At 50.7% G+C, this 22,245-nt stretch overlaps 1 protein-coding gene across 2 annotated transcripts in view; it reads right to left on the bottom strand.

Moving 5' to 3' along the window:
* The window catches only part of LOC125449256 (neurexin-2-like), a 1,112,849-nt gene that overhangs the window by 239,257 nt on the left and 851,347 nt on the right, over positions 1-22,245 (bottom strand). For both annotated transcript variants that reach the window (XM_059641436.1, XM_059641437.1), the window contains one exon: positions 4,293-4,474. In XM_059641436.1, coding sequence (XP_059497419.1) covers positions 4,293-4,474 — 182 coding nt within the window. The remainder of the gene's footprint in view (positions 1-4,292; positions 4,475-22,245) is intronic.

The raw sequence follows: 22,245 nt of genomic DNA, 5'->3' as shown, positions 1-22,245 counted from the left end.
AGAGTGTGAGAGAGACAGAGTGAGAGAGGGAGAGAGAAAGAGAAAGAGAGAAGGGTAGATGGGAGAGAGAGTAGGGGAGGGGAGGGGGACAGGGAGGGAGCGAAAGAGACAGAGAGTGAGAGAGAGGGAGTGAAAGAGAGACAGGGGGTGTAGATGGAAGAGAGAATGGGGAGGGGAGGAGAAGGGGGGAGGGAGAGAAAGAGAGATAGACAGTGAGGGGGGTTAGATGGGAGAGAGCGGGGGAGGGGGGAGAGAGAAAAAGAGAGACAGAGAGTGAGAGTGGGAGTGAGAGAGAGAGACAGAGAAAGAGAGGGGGTAGATGGAGACGGGGTTGGTGGGGGGTCAGTAGATTTAAGGGCAGAATTCCAGAGTTTTGAGTTCAAGAGAGATGTGACCCATCGATGTTGCAGATCAGGAATTGGCTCAGAAGTCTGGAATTGGGTTCCAGCAAATTTTCCTTGGAAGGACGAAGCAACACTGACCTCAGGGGATCTCTCTCCCACTGAACTCCCTATTTATTTCAGAACCCTCTCCCCATCCCCCTTTTCTGATGAAGGGTCTAGGCCCGAAACGTCAGCTTTTGTGCTCCTGAGATGCCGCTCGGCCTGCTGTGTTCACCCAGCTCGGTAGGCACAGGGACGGAACGTAAGGCAGTAAATGTTTTACAATGGCAGAGTCTCTGTGAGAGGACCCCCGTCTGGAGAACCTCAGCGTTCGAGCAAACTAAAACCTTGAAGATACAATAACTCTGAAAGCAACTCAAAGGGGGTTTCGCTTCTCGGAATCAGGGAGTTGATGCGAGGAAATGTTGGCCAGGTCTCTACCAGAGTTCGAAGGGGTGCAAGATTCTGGGAGGATGGAGATAGATGCTTTCCCCTGTAGGAGAAGCTAGAACCGGGGCAGTGGGGGGGGACCACCGAGGGGTTTGGTCCGAAGAGGGGTGTGGTCATTGGACAGAACTCAACTCCACGTTGGATGGATACCAGACAGATGCGGGGGCTGGTGTCAAGGTGGGGGGGGGGGGGGGGGTCAATGTTTATAGAAAGCGGGGGATGGAGGTGATGGAGATCACAATTCGAACCAGCTACAATCCTACCAAGTGGCCCATTCGAAGGGCCGACTGGCCTGGCTGCTGGTCCTAAGTCCACCGTTTCTTCGTGAGTTGAAAGGTCACTCGCCGTTCCTGTGGTCCGTGGTGGGTAATGGCCGGGCGATGGGGTGGGGAGCCCGCTGTCGGGGCTTCGAAGGAAATGGATTCCCAGCAACCATTCCACTGCGTGAGAGAGAGCAAAGCTAGCCCTGTCTCCAGACCACGTTTTCTCTTCTCTCCCTGGGGCCCACCTCATTGTCCTAAGGACCAAGCCTGGAGGCCCTTGAAACACATTCTTCCCCACTAATTTTTATTACAAGAATTATTTGCATATCGAGGAGGTTTGCCAGTAATTGCTACCAGGGAGAATGAATTTTATATATCACAATGATGTCTTAGCAAATCTGCTGATAGGTGTAATTCCCTGACACTGCTGACAGGGCATGTACTTCTCTCCTCTGACAGGCAGTGAAAGCGAGAATAATCTCACTAAAACTCAGCCGGCCTGGGGAAATGGTTCACTCAACCTTGCTGGCTGGAGAATTTAGCGGCTGTCTCTCCTTGTCTCGCTTGGCTGATCCTCTGACCCAGGAGGTTCGTACCAAGATGGCGCATCGATCTGGCAGTCCCAGCAACACACAAAGCCGCGTTCAAGGGAGAAAGAGAGAGGGAGAGCGCCATGGGATCGGGACGTGAGCTGTCGCGTGGCAGGGGTCTTGGTGGGGACAGATTGCACACAGGTGGGCATTGCCCACTTCAGCCATCGACAGCCCAATGCCCATCTTTCAGCTCCATACCTGTGGGTGTGCCCAACATTCAGTCAGGTCTCACCTGCCTGCAGTCCAGCTACAGCTCGATACAACCCACATCTGTAACCCGTTCTGTACTGAGTCCATATCGGTATCTAGTCCACATCTGTAACATCTAGGGATGTGAATGCAGGTCATATCTCTATCCAGCCCGTGCCTGTATTCAGGTCACACCTGTATTTTTTTTATTCATGAATGGGATGAGGGCATTTTTATTTATTGCTCATCCCTAATTTCCCAGAGGGCTGTTAAGAGTCAGCCATATTGCTTTGAGTCTGGAGTCATATATAGGCCAAACCAGGTAAGGACAGCAGTTTCCTTCTCTGAAGGACATTGGTGAACCAAATGGGTTTTTCCAACAATTGACATGGTCATCGTTAGATTCTTAATTCCAGATTTTTATTGAATTCAAATTCCACCATCTACCGTGGCAGGGTTCAAACCCGAGTCCCCACCCTTGTCTGCTTTCCAGAGAGACCACTCTCTCCGTGACTCCCTTGTCCGCTCCACATTTCCTTCCTGCCCCACTACCCCCGGCACTTTTCCCTGCAACCGCAGGAGGTGCTACACTTGCCCCCACACCTCATCTCTCACCCCCAACCCAGGCCCTAAGAAGACTTTCCACATCAAGCAGATGTTCACCTGCACATCTGCCAATGTATCAGAGATATTGGGAACTGCAGATGCTGGAGAATCCAAGATAATAAAATGTGAGGCTGGATGAACACAGCAGGCCAAGCAGCATCTCAGGAGCACAAAAGCATGACGTTTTGGGCCTAGACCCTTCTCTCTGATGAAGGGTCTAGGCCCGAAACGTCAGCTTTTGTGCTCCTGAGATGCTGCTTGGCCTGCTGTGTTCATCCAGCCTCACATTTTATCATCTGCCAATGTAGTATGCTGTATCCGCTCTACCTGTTGTGGCTCTCTCTACATTGGGGAAACCAAGCGGAGGCTTGGGGACCATTTTGCAGAACACCTCCGCTCGGTTCGCAATAAACAACTGCACCTCCCAGTCGCAAACCATTTCCACTCCCCCTCCCATTCTTTAGATGACATGTCCATCCTGGGCCTCCTGCAGTGCCACAATGATGCCACCCGAAGGTTGCAGGAACAGCAACTCATATTCCGCTTGGGAACCCTGCAGCCCAATGGTATCAATGTGGACTTCACAAGCTTCAAAATCTCCCCTTCCCCCACTGCATCCCTAAACCAGCCCAGCTCGTCCCCACCCCCCTAACCTGTTCTTCCTCCCACTTATCCCCTCCTCCCACCTCAAGCCCCATCCCATCTCCTAACTACTAATCTCATCCCTCCCCCTTGACCTGTCCATCCTCCTGGACTGACCTATCTCCTCCCTATCTCCCCATCTACACTCACATTTACTGGCTCCATCCCCGCCTCTTTGACCTGTCTGTCTCCTCTCCAACTATCTTCTCCTCTATCCATCTTCTATCTGCCTCCCTCTGTCTCCCTATTTATTTCAGAACCCCCTTCCCCTCCCCCATTTCTGAAAGGTCTAGGCCCAAAACATCAGCTTTCTTGCTCCTTTGAAGCGGCTTGGCCTGCTGTGTTCATCCAGCCATACACCTTGTTATCCCCAGAGCATGATCTGTGTCTCTGGATTAACTGTCCAGTGTTAATTCCACTAGGCCATCACCTCTCTATCTGCAAGTGTTAGGGTTAGGGTTAGGGTTAGGGTTACAGCTGGGATTAGGGTTAGGGTTAGGATTAGTGTTAGTGTAAGGGTAAGGTTTAGGATTCGTGTTAGGGTTAGGGTTAGCATTAGTGTTAGGGTTAGAGTCAGGGTTAGGGTTAGGGTTAGGGTTAGGGTTAGGGTGAGGGTCAGGGTTAAGGTTAGGGTTAGGGTTGGGGTTAGGGTTAGGGTGAGGGTCAGGGTTAAGGTTAGGGTCAGGGTCAGGGTGAGGCTCAGGGTGAGGGTGAGGGTCAGGGTTAGGGTTAGGTTTAGGGTCAGGGTTAAGGTTAGGGTCAGGCTCAGGGTGAGGGTGAGGGTTAGGGTTAGGGTTAGGGTGAGGGTCAGGGTTAGGGTTAGGTTTAGGGTTAGGGTCAGGGTTAGGGTTAGGGTCAGGGTTAGGGTTAGGGTTAGGGTCAGGATCAGGGTCGGGGGGGAGGGTGAGGGGGCTCTGTCTGAGATTGGCACAAATTTTGTTGTCAGCAAGGGGCATCCGGATACACCACTGCAACACTCCCACCTGAAAATAAAGAAGGCCTAAGGCTGGACCGGCGCCAACCTTGCCCTGACAGTCAGCCTCCAGCACCCAGCACAGAAAGCAACATCGGTACCAGCATGGGCTCCCCCCGATCCCCGAAATGAATGGCAAGCCGTGCAGACAGAGAGAGGGCCGAGGTCAGGCTCAGGATGAGCGGGCACTTACGATCTGCAGCTGTAGGTAGTCACCCAGGCCAGAGGCGCTGTCCACCCGCACCAAAATGGCATCTTTCTGCTGCGTGCTGAAGCCCACGGCCAGGCGGTCGGCCCGAGTGCTCGGTCGGTCGTTCGGGGGCCACGTGTACGTGATGGCGGCACCGCCCCGCCCAAAGATGTACGTGGTTCCAGCTGTGGGGGCACAAAGCAGAACCGACAGGGTTAATCTGACCGGTGCCAGCGAAGGAACATTGAACACAGAAAGTAGCTGTACTCTGTACCTAACCCCGTGCTGTCCCTGTCCCTGGGGAGTGTTTGATGGGGACAGCGTAGAGTGAGCTTTACTCTGTACCTAACCCCGTGCTGTCCCTGTCCAGGGGAGTGTTTGCTGCGGGACAGTGTAGATGTTCCAAGGAACATTATGTGCTTTGACTGGGAGCCAGGTGCCTGTGTGTGGTTTCCAGGCTGAATGAATGCAGCACTTTCCACCCAGAGTTTACAGCAGAAAGCTGCATTATAGTCCCTCCCAAAGAAGCCCGACCTATCTCACTGTCCAATCAGCAAATCCGTCCTTTCTTTCAGTTCTTCGTAGCTCCTCCTTCTTTTCCCCAGGAGCACGAAATGATTTGCGCAAGTATCAATTAATCCCATTAAACTGCTGCTATCTGGCACATTTGTTATTAATAAGGGAGAGCGATGGAGGCGAGCGGTGAGCTGAATTCCAGGCGCTAGTTAGCTGCTTGCGTTTTCCCCTGAAATTGACAGACTCTGCCAAACTGTCCTGAGCTCTGGGTTGAATGGGTCCTACCCTGCCAAATGCACACCTCGGTTTTAGCCGAACGCCCCCTCTGCGTCTATTCAGCGTGACCCAAACATTTTGCCTGCTCGCCCTTCCAGCGAAGCACAGACTGAAGTCTCCATCGCGGGACTGCTACAGTGCTCCCATAAGTCTCAACTCAAGCTTTCAGGCACTACACTTCAATTTCTACTCAAGAAATGCGATATTTAATTTTCACTCTGAACATTGACACCTATGTTGAATCCCGATCACTCCTTCACAACCAGTCGTATTCCCTTTTGCCATCTGCTCTGGGCATTCTTCCCCTCTGCCACGAGCATAATGTTCCAGCTCCAAAGAAGAGCCAAACCAGACTCGACACTCTCTCAGCATTTTAGCCCTAACGTTTGCACCTATTCAGCATCTCTCTTGCTCCTTTGCCACCATTACCTCTCTGTGCTTAATTCATTCTGATCTCTCCCGCTGTTTCTCACAGGAGCCCTGTAATTTTATTTCCATCGCCCTCTTCCTCTTCATTCCTCAGAAAGTCGCCGGACTGAATCAGCTCTATTCCGCTCAGAGTTAGATCTCATTGAGCATTGGCATTCAGGAATATCATTGTGTTTCCCACCCAGTAGCTCTCTTATAGATTGCAGGGTAATTTTCCAGAGCATTTTGGCCGTAAGTGAATCGAAGTCTCCTGGTAGAACCGATGTCTGAGTAGGTGTGTGCTTCCTCTGGTCATACTGTTATGTAGAAAAGCCAATGTTTAGGGTAAATTACTACCCTATTCTCACACTCCCAGATCCAATAACTTACAAAACAACTACAGCTGAAATACTTGATAACAAAGTGTGCGGCTGGATGAACACAGCAGGCTAAGCAGCATCTCAGGAGCAGGGAAGCTGACGTTTCAGGCCGAGACCCTTCTTCGGAAAAGGCTTTTCTGATGAAGGGTCTAGGCCCGAAACGTCAGCTTTTGTGCCCCTGAGATGCTGCTTGGCCTGCTGTGTTCATCCAGCCCCACACTTTGTTATCTCGGATTCTCCAGCGTCTGCAGTTCCCATTATCTCAGCTGACATACTTGATACCTTCATATTGGAAAATGAATCTGACACTTGTTGGGTGGCCGTCTTTTGATTTTTCAGAAAGATCTGTTCAGTGCATCGCTTTTCCTGTCCTTTTCCACATTCTTTCTCAATGTCCATTTCCGCACTTTCTCCCATTCTCTTTCTCTCTCCGTCCCCTCTCTCTCTTTATTCACTCCCTCCTGCAATTTCTCTTCTTTCTCACACTCTTTCTCTCCTAGCCCATCCTTCCTCCCTTTCTATTTCTCTATGTCCATTCTCTCTCCCTCTCCACACCCTCCTTTCCCTCTCTCCTTTTCCTCACTCACAATCTTTTCTCTTTCTCTCCTTCCCCAATCTCTCCTTTCCTTCCCTCTCTCTCTCCTTCACTATATCCATTCCCACTATCCCTCTTGCTCTCCTTACCCCTCCACTATCTCTCCTGGGACACTATGGGACAATGTAGCACGGCCAATCCACCCTAACCTGCACATCCCTGTGCACTATGGGACAATTTAGCACAGCCAATCCACCCTAACCTGCACATCCCTGGGCACTATGGGACAATTTAGCACGGCCAATCCACCCTAACCTGCACATCCCTGGGCACTATGGGACAATTTAGCACGGCCAATCCACCCTAACCCGCACATCCCTGGACACTATGGGACAATTTAGCACGGCCAATCCACCCTAACCTGCACATCCCTGTGCACTATGGGACAATTTAGCACGGCCAATCCACCCTAACCCGCACATCCCTGGGCACTATGGGACAATTTAGCACGGCCAATCCACCCTAACCCGCACATCCCTGGACACTATGGGACAATTTAGCACGGCCAATCCACCCTAACCTGCACATCCCTGTGCACTATGGGACAATTTAGCACGGCCAATCCACCCTAACCTGCACATCCCTGTGCACTATGGGACAATTTAGCACGGCCAATCCACCCTAACCTGCACATCCCTGGACACTATGGGACAATTTAGCACGGCCAATCCACCCTAACCCGCGCATCCCTGGGCACTATGGGACAGTTTAGCACGGCCAATCCACCCTAGCCTGCACATCCCTGGGCACTATGGGACAATTTAGCACGGCCAACCCACCCTAACCCGCACATCCCTGGGCACTATGGGACAATTTAGCACGGCCAACCCACCCTAACCTGTACATCCCTGGGCACTATGGGACAATTTAGCACGGCCAATCCACCCTAACACACACATCCCTGGGCACTATGGGACAATTTAGCACGGCCAATCCACCCTAACCCACACACCCCTGGACACTATGGGACAATTTAGCACAGCCAATCCACCCTAACCTGTACATCCCTGGACACTATGGGACAATTTAGCACAGCCAACCCACCCTAACCTGCACATCCCTGGGCACTATGGGACAATTTAGCACGGCCAATCCACCCTAACCTGTACATCCCTGGGCACTATGGGGCAATTTAGCACGGCCAATCCACCCTAACCTGCACATCCCTGGGCACTATGGGACAATTTAGCATGGCCAATCCACCCTAACCCGCACATCCCTGGACACTATGGGACAATTTAGCACGGCCAATCCACCCTAACCTGTACATCCCTGGGCACTATGGGGCAATTTAGCACGGCCAATCCACCCTAACCTACACATCCCTGGGCACTATGGGACAATTTAGCACGGCCAATCCACCCTAACCTACACATCCCTGGGCACTATGGGACAATTTAGCACAGCCAATCCACGCTAACCCGCACATCTTTGGACTTTGGGAGAACACTAGAACACCCAGAGGAAACCCACGCAGACACGGGGAGAATGTGTAAACTCCACACAGATAGTCCCTGAGGGTGGAATCGAACCCGGGTCCCTGGCGCTGTGACACAGCAGTGCTAACCACTGAGCCACCGTGCCATAGGGTCGGTGCAAATGTTTGACTTGGAGAATTTGGAATCCTCTACCGCGGAGGGCAGGAGACGTTTCATAACTGAGTATGTTTAAGGTTGAGATTTCTGATTACCAGTGGGCACACAGTAATGCGGATGGGGTTTCTCACCCCGATTCTACTCTCTTCCTCCTCGAGCACTCAGTGTACATCCTCCAACCTCTCCAAAACTCCCAAAGACATCACAGGAGGAGGTTAAACTGAAACGGTCCTTTACCTCTTGCCAGAGTCAGTGCTCACACAGTACAACCTGACCCTGGCTTCCATGAACTCGAATTAGCTAAATTGTCCCATAGTGCCCAGGGATGTGCAGGTTAGGGTGGATTGGCCGTGCTAAATTGTCCCATAGTGCCCAGGGATGTGCAGGTTAGGGTGGATTGGCCGTGCTAAATTGCCCCATAGTGCCCAGGGATGTGCAGGTTAGGGTGGATTGGCCGTGCTAAATTGCCCCATAGTGCCCAGGGATGTACAGGTTAGGGTGGATTGGCCGTGCTAAATTGTCCCATAGTGCCCATGGATGTGCGGGTTAGGGTGGATTGGCCGTGCGAAATTGTCCCATAGTGCCCAGTGATGTGTAGGTTAGGGTGGATTGGCCGTGCTAAATTGTCCCATAGTGCCCAGGGATGTGCGGGTTAGGGTGGATTGGCTGTGCTAAATTGTCCCATAGTGCCCAGGGATGTGCAGGTTAGGGTGGATTGGCCGTGCTAAATTGTCCCATAGTGCCCAGGGATGTGCGGGTTAGGGTGGATTGGCCGTGTTAAATTGTCCCATAGTGCCCAGGGATGTGCGGGTTAGGGTGGATTGGCCGTGCTAAATTGTCCCATAGTGCCCAGGGATGTGCAAGTTAGGGTGGATTGGCCGTGCTAAATTGTCCCGTAGTGTCCAGGGATGTGCGGGTTAGGGTGGATTGGCCGTGCTAAATTGTCCCATAGTGCCCAGGGATGCGCAGGTTAGGGTGGATTGGTCGTGCTAAATTGTCCCATAGTGCCCAGGGATGCGCAGGTTAGGGTGGATTGGCCGTGCTAAATTGTCCCATAGTGTCCAGGGATGTGCAGGTTAGGGTGGGTTGGCCGTGCTAAATTGTCCCATAGTGCCCAGGGATGTGCAGGTTAGGGTGGATTGGCCGTGCTAAATTGTCCCATAGCGCCCAGGGATGTGCAGGTTAGGGTGGGTTGGCCGTGCTAAATTGTCCCATAGTGCCCAGGGATGTGCAGGTTAGGGTGGATTGGCCGTGCTAAATTGTCCCATAGTGTCCAGGGATGTGCGGGTTAGGGTGGATTGGCCGTGCTAAATTGTCCCTATAGTGCCCAGGGATGTACAGGTTAGGGTGGATTGGCCGTGCTAAATTGTCCCATAGTGTCCAGGGATGTGCGGGTTAGGGTGGATTGGCCGTGCTAAATTGTCCCATAGTGCACAGGGATGTGCGGGTTAGGGTGGATTGGCCGTGCTAAATTGTCCCATAGTGCCCATGGATGTGCGGGTTAGGGTGGATTGGCCGTGCTAAATTGTCCCATAGTGCCCATGGATGTGCGGGTTAGGGTGGATTGGCCGTGCTAAATTGTCCCATAGTGCACAGGGATGTGCGGGTTAGGGTGGATTGGCCGTGCTAAATTGTCCCATAGTGCCCATGGATGTGCGGGTTAGGGTGGATTGGCCAATCTAAATTGCCATTCGCCCCCTCAAGCCTGCACCACCATTCAACACGATCAACTCAGTCCCCTGTTCCTGCTCCCTCCCTTTTCTCTGCTTAGCCCTGAGAGTATATCCAACTCCTTCCTGAAAACATTCAATGTTTTGGCCTCAACTGCTTTCAGTGACAGAGAATCCCAGAGGCTCCCCACTCTCTGGGTGAAGACATTTCTCCCCATCTCAGTCCGAAATGGTCCACCCTGTAATCCTTAGGCTGTGACCCCCTGGTCCTGTTTAACCAAGAATCAAATAATCTCCTCCACCTCACGTTTATTCAATGAGCCCTGTCTCCACTGCCCTGCTGAGAAAGGAAGTTTCACACAATCTCAATTCACCAACAGAAAAATATTTCGCTCACCTCTATCTCAAGCGGCAGATCCAGCCTGCGTCCACTGGCTTCAATCTCTCCAACTCGATAAAACATCCTTGTAGCATCTACCCTGTCAAGTCCTCTCAGAACCAGACATGTTTCTACAGCATAGAGTCACACAGCACAGAAACAGACTCTTCGGCCCTTCCAGTCCCTGCCGACCATAATCCCCAAACTAAACCAGTCCCACCTGCCTGCTCCTGGCCCATATCCCTCCAAACCTTTCCCTGTTCATGCACTTATCCAAATGTCTTTTAAATGCTGTAACTGTATCCACACCCACCACTTCCTCTGGAAGCTCATTCCACACACAGACCATCGTCTGTGTGAACAAAATTACCCCTCGTGTCCTTTTTAAATCTTCCTCCTCTCACCTCAGAAAATGAGCCCCCCGTTCTTGAAAGCCCCCACACTCGGGAAAAGAAACATCCTACCCATGCTCCTCGTAATTTTATAAACCTCTATGTAAGGTCACCCCTCAGCCTCCTACACTCCAGTGATAAGAAGTCCCAGCTCCTCCTCATAACTCGAACCCTCCATTCCCGGAATATCCTGGTAAATCCCTTCTGGGCCCTCTCCAGCTTCTTAATACCCTTCCTATAACAGGGGGATCAGAACTGGACACTGCTCCAGAAGACGCCTGACCCACGTCCTGTACAACCTCAACATGACGTCCCAGTTCCTGTACTCCAAGGTCTGAGCAATGAAGGGAAGCGTGCTAAACCACTCGTTTGCTGAAACTCTGATGCATAAGCTTTGAGCCTGTCCAAAGTTTCCTCATTAGCTACACACCCTCAAGCCCACGCCAAGATTGAGTACAGCAAGCCTTCAATGAGCTGCTTGGGAAGAAATGTGTCCTTTATCAGAACCCTACAGCATAGAAACAGATCCTGTGGTCCATCAAGTCTATTCTAATAAACCAAAACAAACCAGAAACTAAATTTCCCTCAACTCATTTAAACTGAAGGTAAAGATCCCTCAACACCATCCCTGTAAAACACTCCCAGGGCAGGGCCAGCATGGGGTCAGATACAGATTAAAGCTTCCTCCACACTGTCCCCTGTTAAACCCCTAAGTTTAGGCCTGATACGTCAGCCTTCCTGCTCCTCTGATGCTGCTTGGCCAGCTGTGTTCATCCAACTCTACACCTTGTTATTTCAGAGTCTCCAGCATCTGCAGTTCCTGCTATCTCTTGCCCCATTCAACACTCCCAGGTCAGGGACAAGACAGGGTTAGATTCAGGGTAAAACTCCCCCTACACTATCCCCATCAAGCACTCCCCAGAACAGGGACAGCATGCGGTTAGATACAGAGTAAAGCTCTCTCTATACTGTTCCCCATCAAACACTCCCAGGACAGGGACAGCACAGGGTTAGGTACAGAGTAAAGCTCCCTCTACACTGTCCCCATCAAACACTCCCAGGACAGGGACAGCACGGGGTTCAGTACAGAGTAAAGCTACCCCTACACTATCCCCATCAAACACTCCCCAGAACAGGGACAGCATGCGGTTAGATATAGAGTAAAGCTCTCTCTATACTGTTCCCCATCAAACACTCCCTGGACAAGGACAGCACAGGGTTAGATACAGAGCAAAGCTTCCACTACACTGTCCCTCCCCATCAAGCCAACTACAATAATCCTATTTTGCAGCTCTTGATAAAGAGACCAAGAACTGCGCACAGTGCCCTTCTGGATATGGTCTGGCTAACACCCTCTCTAACTGCAACCACCCTCAGCTAATTTTACACACCACTTCGCTTGCAATAACTAATAACCTCCTACTTTGCCTTCCCAGTCATTTGGACACCAACTTGATTTTATTCCTGTTCTGGGACGATACAATTTGGAAAGCGCACTGCCAGCCTCACAGTCCTTTGGGAAGTCCTCGGGATGTGTACAGCGCTATATAAACTCAGCAAGTGCCTGCTCGAATTGCAAGATGTTTTGGGGTGGTCTCTGAGAGATCTCAATGTCAAAAGACTTTCTCTGGGACTGTCTTCATATTTACAGGCATCCCCCGGGAGTGTGTCAGTATTTACAGGGGGGATCCCCAGGAGCATATCGATATTTACAGTGGGAGTTCCCTCGGAGTGTGTCAATATTTATGGGGGATCCCCGGGAGTGTGTTGGTATTTACAGGGGGTGTTCCCCGTGAGTATGTCGATATTTAAGGGGGATCCCCATGAGTGTATTGATATTTACAAGGGGGTTCCCTGTGAGTGTGTCAATATTTACGGGGGAGTTCCCCGTGAGTGTATCGATATGAACGGGGATACCCATGAGTGGATATTTACGTGGGATTCCCATTAGTATGTCAATATTTACAGGGGGAGTTCCCTGGGATTGCGTCGATATTTACAGGGGATCCCCGTTAGTATGTCAATATTTACAGGGGTAATTCCCCGGGAGTGTGTCAATATTTACAGGGGGAGTTCCCCGTGACTGCGTCGATATTTACAGGCAGAGTTTCCCGTGAGTGTGAGGATATTTACAGGGGGAGTTCCCCGGGAGTGTGTCAATATTTACAGGGGGAGTTCCCAGTGACTGTGTCGATATTTACAGGCAGTGTTCCCCGTAAGTGTGAGGATATTTACAGGGGGAGTTCTGCGGGAGTGTGTCAATATTTACAGGGGGAGTTCCCCGTGACTGTGTTCATATTTACAGGGGGGGTTCCCCATGAGTGTGAGGATATTTACAGGGGGAGTTCCCCGGGAGTGTGTCAATATTTACAGGGGGAGTTCCCCGGGAGTGTGTCAATATTTACGGGGGGGTTCCCTGTGAGTGTGTCGATATTTACAGGATCTCCCTGGGAGTGTGTCGATATTTACAGGGTCTCCCTGGAAATGTGTCGACATTTACGGGGGACTTCCCTGTGAGTGTGTCGATATTTATAGGGTGACCCCGTGAGTGTGTCAATATTTACGGGGCTTCCCCGGGAGTGTATCGATATTTACAGGGGGAGTTCCCCGTGAATGTGTCGATATTTACGGGGGGAATTCCCCGTGAGTGTGTTGATATTTACAGGGGAAGTTCCCCGTGAGTGTGTCGATATTTACAGGGGGAGTTCCCTGTGAGTGTATCGATACTTACGGTGGATCCCCAGGAGTGTGTTGACAGTTACAGGATGTGTTCCCTGTGATTGTGTTGATATTTACAGGGGAGTTCCCTGTGAGTGTGTCGATATTTACAGGGGAGTTCCCTGTGAGTGTGTCAATATTTACAGGGGGAGTTCCCTGTGAGTGTGTCGATATATACGGTGGATCCCCAGGAGTATGTCAACAATTACAGGATGGGTTCCTGAGTGTGTTGATATTTACGGGGGAGGGGATCCCCTGAGGATGTGTTAGTTCCACAGAACACTCCTTTAGAGGTAAAATGTTTACAACCACGAAATCTTTCCATGAAATGCGCATTGGTTGGGTTTCCTGAGGAAGGGTGGTCAGAGGTGTGTGGGTCCTTGTGGGTCATTTCACCTCTTCCACAATTCACCAGAGATGCCCAACAACAGGTGATGGGGGAGAGGTTGTGGGGCGGGTAGCGTTGTTAATCAAGGGGACGAAGAGAAGGTCACGTCGTTTTGAATTTTGTCCCGTTCTGGCCAACAATTCAACGCCGGGCGCCCCTCCTCATTCTCTTCCTGCACTCCCTTTCCCCCCAGCCCACATTCTGACCCAGTCTACTCCCCGCTTCACTCTTTCTAAATTACCATTAGGCCTCCCTCTGTACTGGGCGCTGGTTTCACGCCACATCAGGAAGGGGCAGGGAAGGGGAAATAAAGCGATCGCAGGTCGGAAGTGAACAAGTGAGGATTGATGATTTGAAGCAGAAGGATAATAGAGAGAGTGAGTAATGAACGCAAGCAGTTCACTCACTATGAGGTTCACTTTTGATCATGTCTTGCTGCGTGAGAAATGCAAGGGGGGGCTTTTATTCTTTTAGTTCCTGGTTAAGAAAATGTTGCCTTGGAAATCAGCAGGCATTGAATTATTAATCCTCGTACATTGAAATTAGAAATGGATTCACAAATAAAAGTTGACCAGCTCCCTCCGCCCATGTACCCAATGATGGGGGAAAGGATACTGGAATGCAGTGCTCATCTGCTGGCGCAAAACAGATGGCTGGGAACTAAGACATCCCTTTCCCGATCTCAGTGCCTCTCTGCCACAGCGGACCCGCGGTAAGGGCTGAAATTCAGCATTCAGTGGGCGCTGTGTTTTGATGCGGGGGCTGAGTGAGAGGGAAAGTGAGCTTTAAAGCTACCAGCTGTTTCTGGCTGGCAAGGGAGGGTCCTCAACAAGGACCCTCTACACTGATCCCTGCGCCCCCCCCCCTCCCTCCCCACCCCCGTCAAACACTCCCAGGCAGGGACAGCGTGGGGTTAGATACAGAGTAAAGCTCCCTCTACACTGTCCCCACCCCTGTCAAATACTCCCCAGGCAGGGACAGCGTGGGGTTAGATACAGAGAAAAGCTCTTTCTACACTGTCCCCCCCCTCAAACACTCCCCAGGGACAGGGACAGCACGGGGTTAGGTACAGAGTAAAGCTCCCACTACACTGTCCCCCATCTAACACTCCCAGGACAAACAGAGGTTTAAACTCTCCCCACACCCTTTCACTGACTGCCTCCTGTTTCCATCGCGGGTACAGTTCCCTGAGCTGTGTGGCTAATGATATGAACCAACCTCTGTCGGCCAATGGAACTGACCTTGCGAACCGGGGCTAATCGAAATCACGGCCGAACTATTTGCACGTTTGGAAAATGCCTGCCACGTTCTGGGCAGGTTGTAGTGAAACAGAAATTGATGTTATTGTTGCCTGCCTGTTTAAAAGAAACCTCGAGCTTTTACAGAAATGAATAGGAGATAATTCAGTGGGCGCTGAGTTGTGCTCCTGAGATGCTGCTTGGCCTGCTGTGTTCATCCAGCCTCACATTTTATTATCTCGGAATTCTCCAGCATCTGCAGTTCCCATTATCTCAGGAGATAATTAAGCCTCTTTGTAAACGTGTTCACTTAAACAGCTAGCCACAGGCACTCAGGATCTACAACTAGCATTAGCTGTTTCAAATCATTGAAATTCATTTAAATGGGAAACGTAATTCAATAAAGGCAAAATCTAATTCTTAATCAAAAACGTCCCTTTGTAGAGAAAAAAAGTTAAATCACTTATTTAATAATGCTGGGCCTCTCCATAAATTATCTTCTTGCCTTTTAACGTGCAGTTCGTCAATTGAAGCAATTATTCTGTTTCCTGCACGCTCTGGGATCTGTGTTAGCCGATAGCCAGAGATGGGAGGAGTTGCAGAGAAGTTAATGGAGGTTAGCTCTTCCCTTCCAGTTCCTGAAACATGCAACTCATCTATGCAATCCTCCCAACAGCGCAATCGCAGCAATATTACATTGGCATCTCCGGCTAGGCTCCCACATTAACAGCCCACAGGATAGATAAAAATAGCTTTGTATCGACTGAGGCACCTGTAATAGGCGAATTTGTCATTTTTCTGCATATACCTAAGAGTCATACAGAGGTCCTTCCACATCATTGTCCCACCTGCCTGCTCCTGGCCCATATCTCTCCAAACTTTTCCCACTCAGAGATAACAAGGTGTAGAGCTGGATGAACACAGCAGGCCAAATCAACATCAGTGGAGCAGGGAAGCATGACGTCTCGGGTCTGGATCCTTCTTAACAGAAATTTCCCCTCCCATTTGTGTTCTTAATCCAAATGCCTTTTAAACGTTGTAAGCATTCCCACATCCACCACTTCCATTGGAGGTTCGTTCCAATACTCTGAACAAAAAAGTCGCCCCTTATGTCTTTTTAAAATATTTCTCCGCTCACCTTAAAGATATTCTTAAAATACCCCACTCTGAGGAAAATTTGCCTACCGTTAACTCTATCCATATACTCCTCATGATTTTATAAACTTCTATGCAGTTGCCTCTCAACCTCCTATGCTCCAGTGGAAAAAAGTCCTGGCCTTTCTTTATAACTCAAACCTTCCATACTTGGCAACATCCTGATAAATTTCTTCTGAATCCTCTCCTGCTTAATGATATATCCAGAAGTGGACACAGTGCTCCCTTAGTCGTTTGCAAGATGTGGCAAAACAGACATTATGGCCCAACCCTAATTGCCTGGGCTGCTTTTCTTTGTGAAACCACATGTCAAGTCAACCCCATTGTGCTGGGTCTGGAGTCACGGGTGGGCCAGGGTGAGTGATGTTGAGGGAGGGGGGGCAAACTTCCTTCCTTAAAGGAACATCAGTGAACCAGACAGAGCTTTCTTGTAATAATGGGCTTGTGGCATTATGAGGAAGAGTCAGTGTCTGTGCTCAATGGGGTTAAGAACGATGAGGGGCGGATCTGGTTGAAACGTTCAGAATACTGAGAGGCCTGGATAGAATGGCCGTGGGGTGGGTGCTTCCACAGGTAGGGCAGACCAGGCCTCAGAGGGAAGGGGCACCCTTTAGAACTGAGATGGGGAGGAATTTCTTCAGCCAGAGGGGGGTGACCCTGCAGAACTCATTGCCCCAGAGGGCTGTGGGGGCCAAGACATTGAGAGTCTTTAAGACAGAGACAGATGGGTTTTTGCTTGGGAAGGAGTCTAGGGTTATGGGGAGAAGGCTCGAGAATGGGGCTGAGAAACACATCAGTCATGATCGAATAGCAGAGCAGTGTCGATGGGCTGAATGGCCTAATTCTGCTCCTGTATCTTATTGGTCTTATGGGAAGTAAGTCATGAGTAGGCCAACCTTTTATTCCAGTTTGTGTTTTTTTAATATAAAAATGGAATTCCAAACCCTGCCCGGGATAGATTGGAACTCATAGAGGCATAGAAAATAGGTGCAGGAGTTAGGCCATTCGGCCCTTCGAGCCTGCACCACCTTTCAATATGATTATGGCTGATGATGCAATGTCAGTATCCCATTCCCACTTTCTCTCCCTACTCCTTGAACCCTTTATCCGTAAGGGGCACATCCAGCTCCCTCTTGAATGTATCTAACCAACTGGTCCCAACAGCTTCCTGTGGGAGAGAATTCCGCAGGTTCACTGCTCTCTGAGTGAAGAAATTCTTGCCCATCTCAGTCCTGAATGGCTTTCTCCTTATTCTTATACTGGGAACCCTTGTTCTGGGCTTCCCCAACATCAGGGACATTCTTCCTGCAGCTAACCTGTCCAGTCCCATCAGGATTTTACACGTTCCTATGAGATCCCCCCTCCTTCTCCTAAATCTCAGCGAGTACAAGCCCAGTCGATCCAGTCTTTCCTCACACATCAGTCCTGCCATCCCAGGGAATCAGCCTGGTGAACCTTCGCTGGGCTCCCTCAAGAGCAAGAACATCCATCCTCAGACCAGGAGTCCAAAACTGCACCCAATCCTCAAACCTACACCCCACGTCCTGGGTGACCTATCTAGCGACATTCCCAATACATCACAGCATTCCCTCAGGCACGGGATTCACACCATTGACAGTCAGGGGCCAGGGTAAAGCGACTCCAATACAAGTATGTAAGAAAAACAGGAGTTGCTGGAAAAGCTCAGCAGGTCTGGCAGCATCTGTGAAGGGAATAAACGGAGTTAATATTTCGACTCCAGGTTCTGAGGAAGGGTCACTGGACACGAAACGTTAACTTCTGTTTATTTTTCTTCACAGATGCTTCCAGGACCCGCTGAGCTTTTCCAGCAACTTTGGTTTTTGTTCCTGATTTACAGCATCTGCAGTTCTTGTGGTTTTCAACTAAAAGTATACACACTGCAAACAAACGCAGAGAGCATTGGAGAAACTCAGCAGATCTTTGGAGGGAGAAACAGAATTAACATTTTGATTTCAGAAGGTTCGTCTTTAGAACAAGTTGGAAGATGCATTTTGTATCATTTTGATTTAGGGGACAAGTAGGAACAAAATGATATAACGGCAGCTGACAATCTCTCCATCTTTTGTACTGTATGTCATCACTTTAACAGCGATATCCCTTTAAGAAGCTCAGCCTGCCAATAAACCGAACACCTGGTCACAGGACCAGGCCGCTGTGCAATGCTGCACCCCAGGGAAAGGCTGTGTGTCTGTGCCCCAGAGAAAGGCTGTGTGTCTGTGCTGTGCATGTATGGATTGAGGAAACCGACTACAGAATTTAAATAAACAGGGTCTGTGTGAGCCTCCATTTGTGTTAGATACAGATAGCACAAGTCACCACAACTTGAAACTCTCCCATAACCTTCTGCAGAAGAGAATTTTCAAATTCCATTGCACCAGTCAGACAGACATACTGTTGTTTCTCCAAATTTGCAACAAGTCATCACAATCGATTTTCATGAGCCTTTCATAATTTTGATAAACTACCAGAGATCCTGTTTAACCTTCTCTGTTCTCAGTGATAAAGCAGCCCATTTTCAGAAAGGCATGGCAGGATAAATTTACATGGGGCAGGAATGAGGCTATTCAGCCATTATGCCAGCACTAGCCAGTGCTAAAAGGACGGCGCAGGGCGTTCTGGGGCACCCCGACATCTTTCTCCTCGAGTCTGCCTCCATTGCCCCCTTCAGGCAGCCCTGGATCACAACAGGACCACTCCCTATCGTATCTTTTTGAAAAAGGAGACAGGTCTCATCTCCTGCCCCGTTCCTTTGTCCTCCTGAGCCGCTGTGCTGTATGGCTGCGGGATATGGCTCAGACTTACTTTCACTATTGATGCCCGCGGCCATCCCAGAAGCCTCGATCCAATTCCCACACCTCACCTCTGCCAGACCCCGTCCCCCACCTTACACCCCTTTCCGATTCCCCACTCTGTGGGATAACAAAATCCCAGAAGGGAAAGACGGAGCACGTCTCCCCGACGCACTTTCAAGATAGTGGCCTGGAGCCAATTTGAACATGTCCGGCATCCTCACCTCAGCTCCGTCTGTCTCTCAGGTTGAGGGGGGGCAATGGGGGTGCTCACCAGTTTTCCTGGGAATCAGTGGGAGGGGATCTCGGGCATCCGTAAGCCAGAGGGGAAATGTGCATTTCATCATCATTGGGGTGAGGCCACTTTTGGAATACTGTGTTCAATCCTGGTCTCCCTGCTGTAGGGAGGATGTTGTGAAACTTGAAAGGGTTCAGAAAAGATTGACAAGGATGTTGCCGGGGTCGGAGGGTTTGAGCTACAGGGAGGAGCTGAATAGGCTGGGGCTATTTTCCCCGGAGCGTCGGAGGCTGAGGGGGGGACCTTATAGAGGTTTATAAAATCATGAGGGGCATGGATAGGGTGAATAGACAAGGTCTTTTCCCCAGGGTAGGGGAGTCCAAAACTAGTGGGGCATAGGTTTAAGGTGAGAGGGGAAAGATTTAAAAGGGACCTGAGGGGTAACATTTTCACACAGAGGGTGGTGCGTGTATGGAACGAGCTGCCAGAGGAAGTGGTGGGGGCTGGTACAGTTACAGCATTTAAAAGGCATCTGGATGGGGACATGGATAGGAAGGGGTTAGAGGGATATGGGACAAATGCTGGCAAATGGGAGTACATTAATTGAGGATAACAGGTCGGCATGGACCAGTTGGACCGAAGGGTCTGTTTCTGTGCTGTACATCTCTGTGACTCCAACAGTAGCAGTGGGGGTGGGTGGGTTTGACTGGGTTTGAACCATAATCCATTGGCCCAGTGTGAAGTTTACTTTGAAGAGAAAATACAAACGTTTTTTCTGTGAGGGGAAGCGAGTGTGAGAATGAAGTTGGTGGGAGGGGGGGATGTGGTCAAAGATAGAGAGCAAGAATGAGTGATGAGAGTGGTTATGTGACTAGGATAGATCAAATCACAGGCGACCATTAAAGATTGGAGGCAGGCCCGCTCATGAGTGAAATGAGGAGATGGCGAGATGTGCAACAGGAGACCAAAGTCCTGAGCTCTCTTCTGCAGGTGGAAAACCATCGATCGATTCAAAGAATCCCCTGCAATGTGGGAGCAGGCTGTTCAGCCCACTGAGCCCACACTGATCCTCGAAAGAGCAATCCATCCCTCTACCCTATCCCTGTAACCCTGCATTTCTGATTGCAACCCACCCCAACCTGCACATCCCTGGGCACTCTGGGACAATTTAACGCGGCCAACCCACCCTAACCCGCACATCCCTGGGCACTATGGGACAATTTAGCACAGCCAACCCACCCCAACCTCCACATCCCTGGGCACTACGGGACAATTTAGCACGGCCAATCCACCCTAACCCGCACATCCCTGGGCACTATGGGACAATTTAGCACGGCCAATCCACCCTAACCTGCACATCCCTGGACACTATGGGACAATTTAGCACGGCCAATCCACCCTAACCCGCACATCCCTAGGTACTATGGGACAATTCAGCACGGCCAATCCACCTTAACCTGCACATCCCTGGGCACTATGGGACAATTTAGCACGGCCAATCCACCCTAACCCGCACATCCCTGGGCACTATGGGACAATTTAGCACGGCCAATCCACCCTAACCTCCACATCCCTGGGCACTATGGGAAAATTTAGCATGGCCAATCCACCCTAACCTGCACATCCCTGGGCACTATGGGACAATTTAGCATGGCCAATCCACACTAACCTGCACATCCCTGGGCACTATGGGGCAATTTGGCACATCCAATCCACCCTAACCTGCACATCCCTGGGCACTATGGGACAATTTAGCACATCCAATCCACCCCAACCTGCACATCCCTGGGCACTATGGGACAATTTAGCACGGCCAATCCTCCCTAAACTGCCCATCCCTGGGCACAATGGGGCAATTTAGCACAGCCAATCCACCCTAATCTGCACATCCCTGGGCACTATGGAACAGTTTAGCGCGGCCAACCCTCCCTACCCTGCACATCTCTGGGCACTATGGGACAATTTAGCACGGCCAATCCACCCTAACCCGCACATCGCTGGGCACTATGGGACAATTTAGCATGGCCAATCCACCCTAACCCGCACATCCCTGGGCACTATGGGACAATTTGACACGGCCAATCCACCCTAACCCGCACATCCCTGGGCACTATGGGACAATTTAACACAGCCAAACCACCCTAACCTGCACATCCCTGGGCACTATGGGTCAATTTAACACAGCCAATCCACCCTAACCTGCACATCCCTGGGCACTATGGGACATTTTAGCACGGCCAATCCACCCTAACCTGCACATCCCTGGGCACTATGGGACAATTTAGCACGGCCAATCCACCCTAACCCGCACATCGCTGGGCACTATGGGACAATTTAGCACGGCCAATCCACCCTAACCCGCACATCCCTGGGCACTATGGGACAATTTAGCACGGCCAATCCACCCTAACCCGCACATCCCTGGGCACTATGGGACAATTTAGCACGGCCAACCCACCCTAACCCGCACATCCCTGGGCACTATGGGGCAATTTAGCACGGCCAATCCACCCTAACCCGCACATCCCTGGGCACTATGGGGCAATTTAGCACGGCCAATCCACCCTAACCTGCACATCCCTGGACACTATGGGACAATTTAGCACGGCCAATCCACCCTAACCTGCACATCCCTGGGCACTATGGGACAGTTTAGCACGGCCAATCCACCCTAACCTGCACATCCCTGGACACTATGGGACAATTTAGCACGGCCAATCCACCCTAACCTGCACATCCCTGGACACTATGGGACAATTTAGCACGGCCAATCCACCCTAACCTGCACATCCCTGGACACTATGGGACAATTTAGCACGGCCAATCCACCCTAACCTGCACATCCCTGGGCACTATGGGACAATTTAGCACGGCCAATCCACCCTAACCTGCACATCCCTGGACACTATGGGACAATTTAGCACGGCCAATCCACCCTAACCTGCACATCCCTGGACACTATGGGACAATTTAGCACGGCCAATCCACCCTAACCTGCACATCCCTGGACACTATGGGACAATTTAGCACGGCCAATCCACCCTAACCTGCACATCCCTGGACACTATGGGACAATTTAGCACGGCCAATCCACCCTAACCTGCACATCCCTGGGCACTATGGGACAATTTAGCACGGCCAATCCACCCTAACCCGCACATCCCTGGGCACTATGGGACAATTTAGCACGGCCAATCC

Source organism: Stegostoma tigrinum, chromosome 42 (genome assembly GCF_030684315.1).
Source record: "Stegostoma tigrinum isolate sSteTig4 chromosome 42, sSteTig4.hap1, whole genome shotgun sequence".
NCBI classification, from domain to species: Eukaryota; Metazoa; Chordata; class Chondrichthyes; order Orectolobiformes; family Stegostomatidae; genus Stegostoma; species Stegostoma tigrinum.
Note: the sequence above shows the minus strand (reverse complement) of the source record. Positions and strands in the feature narration are given on the sequence as shown.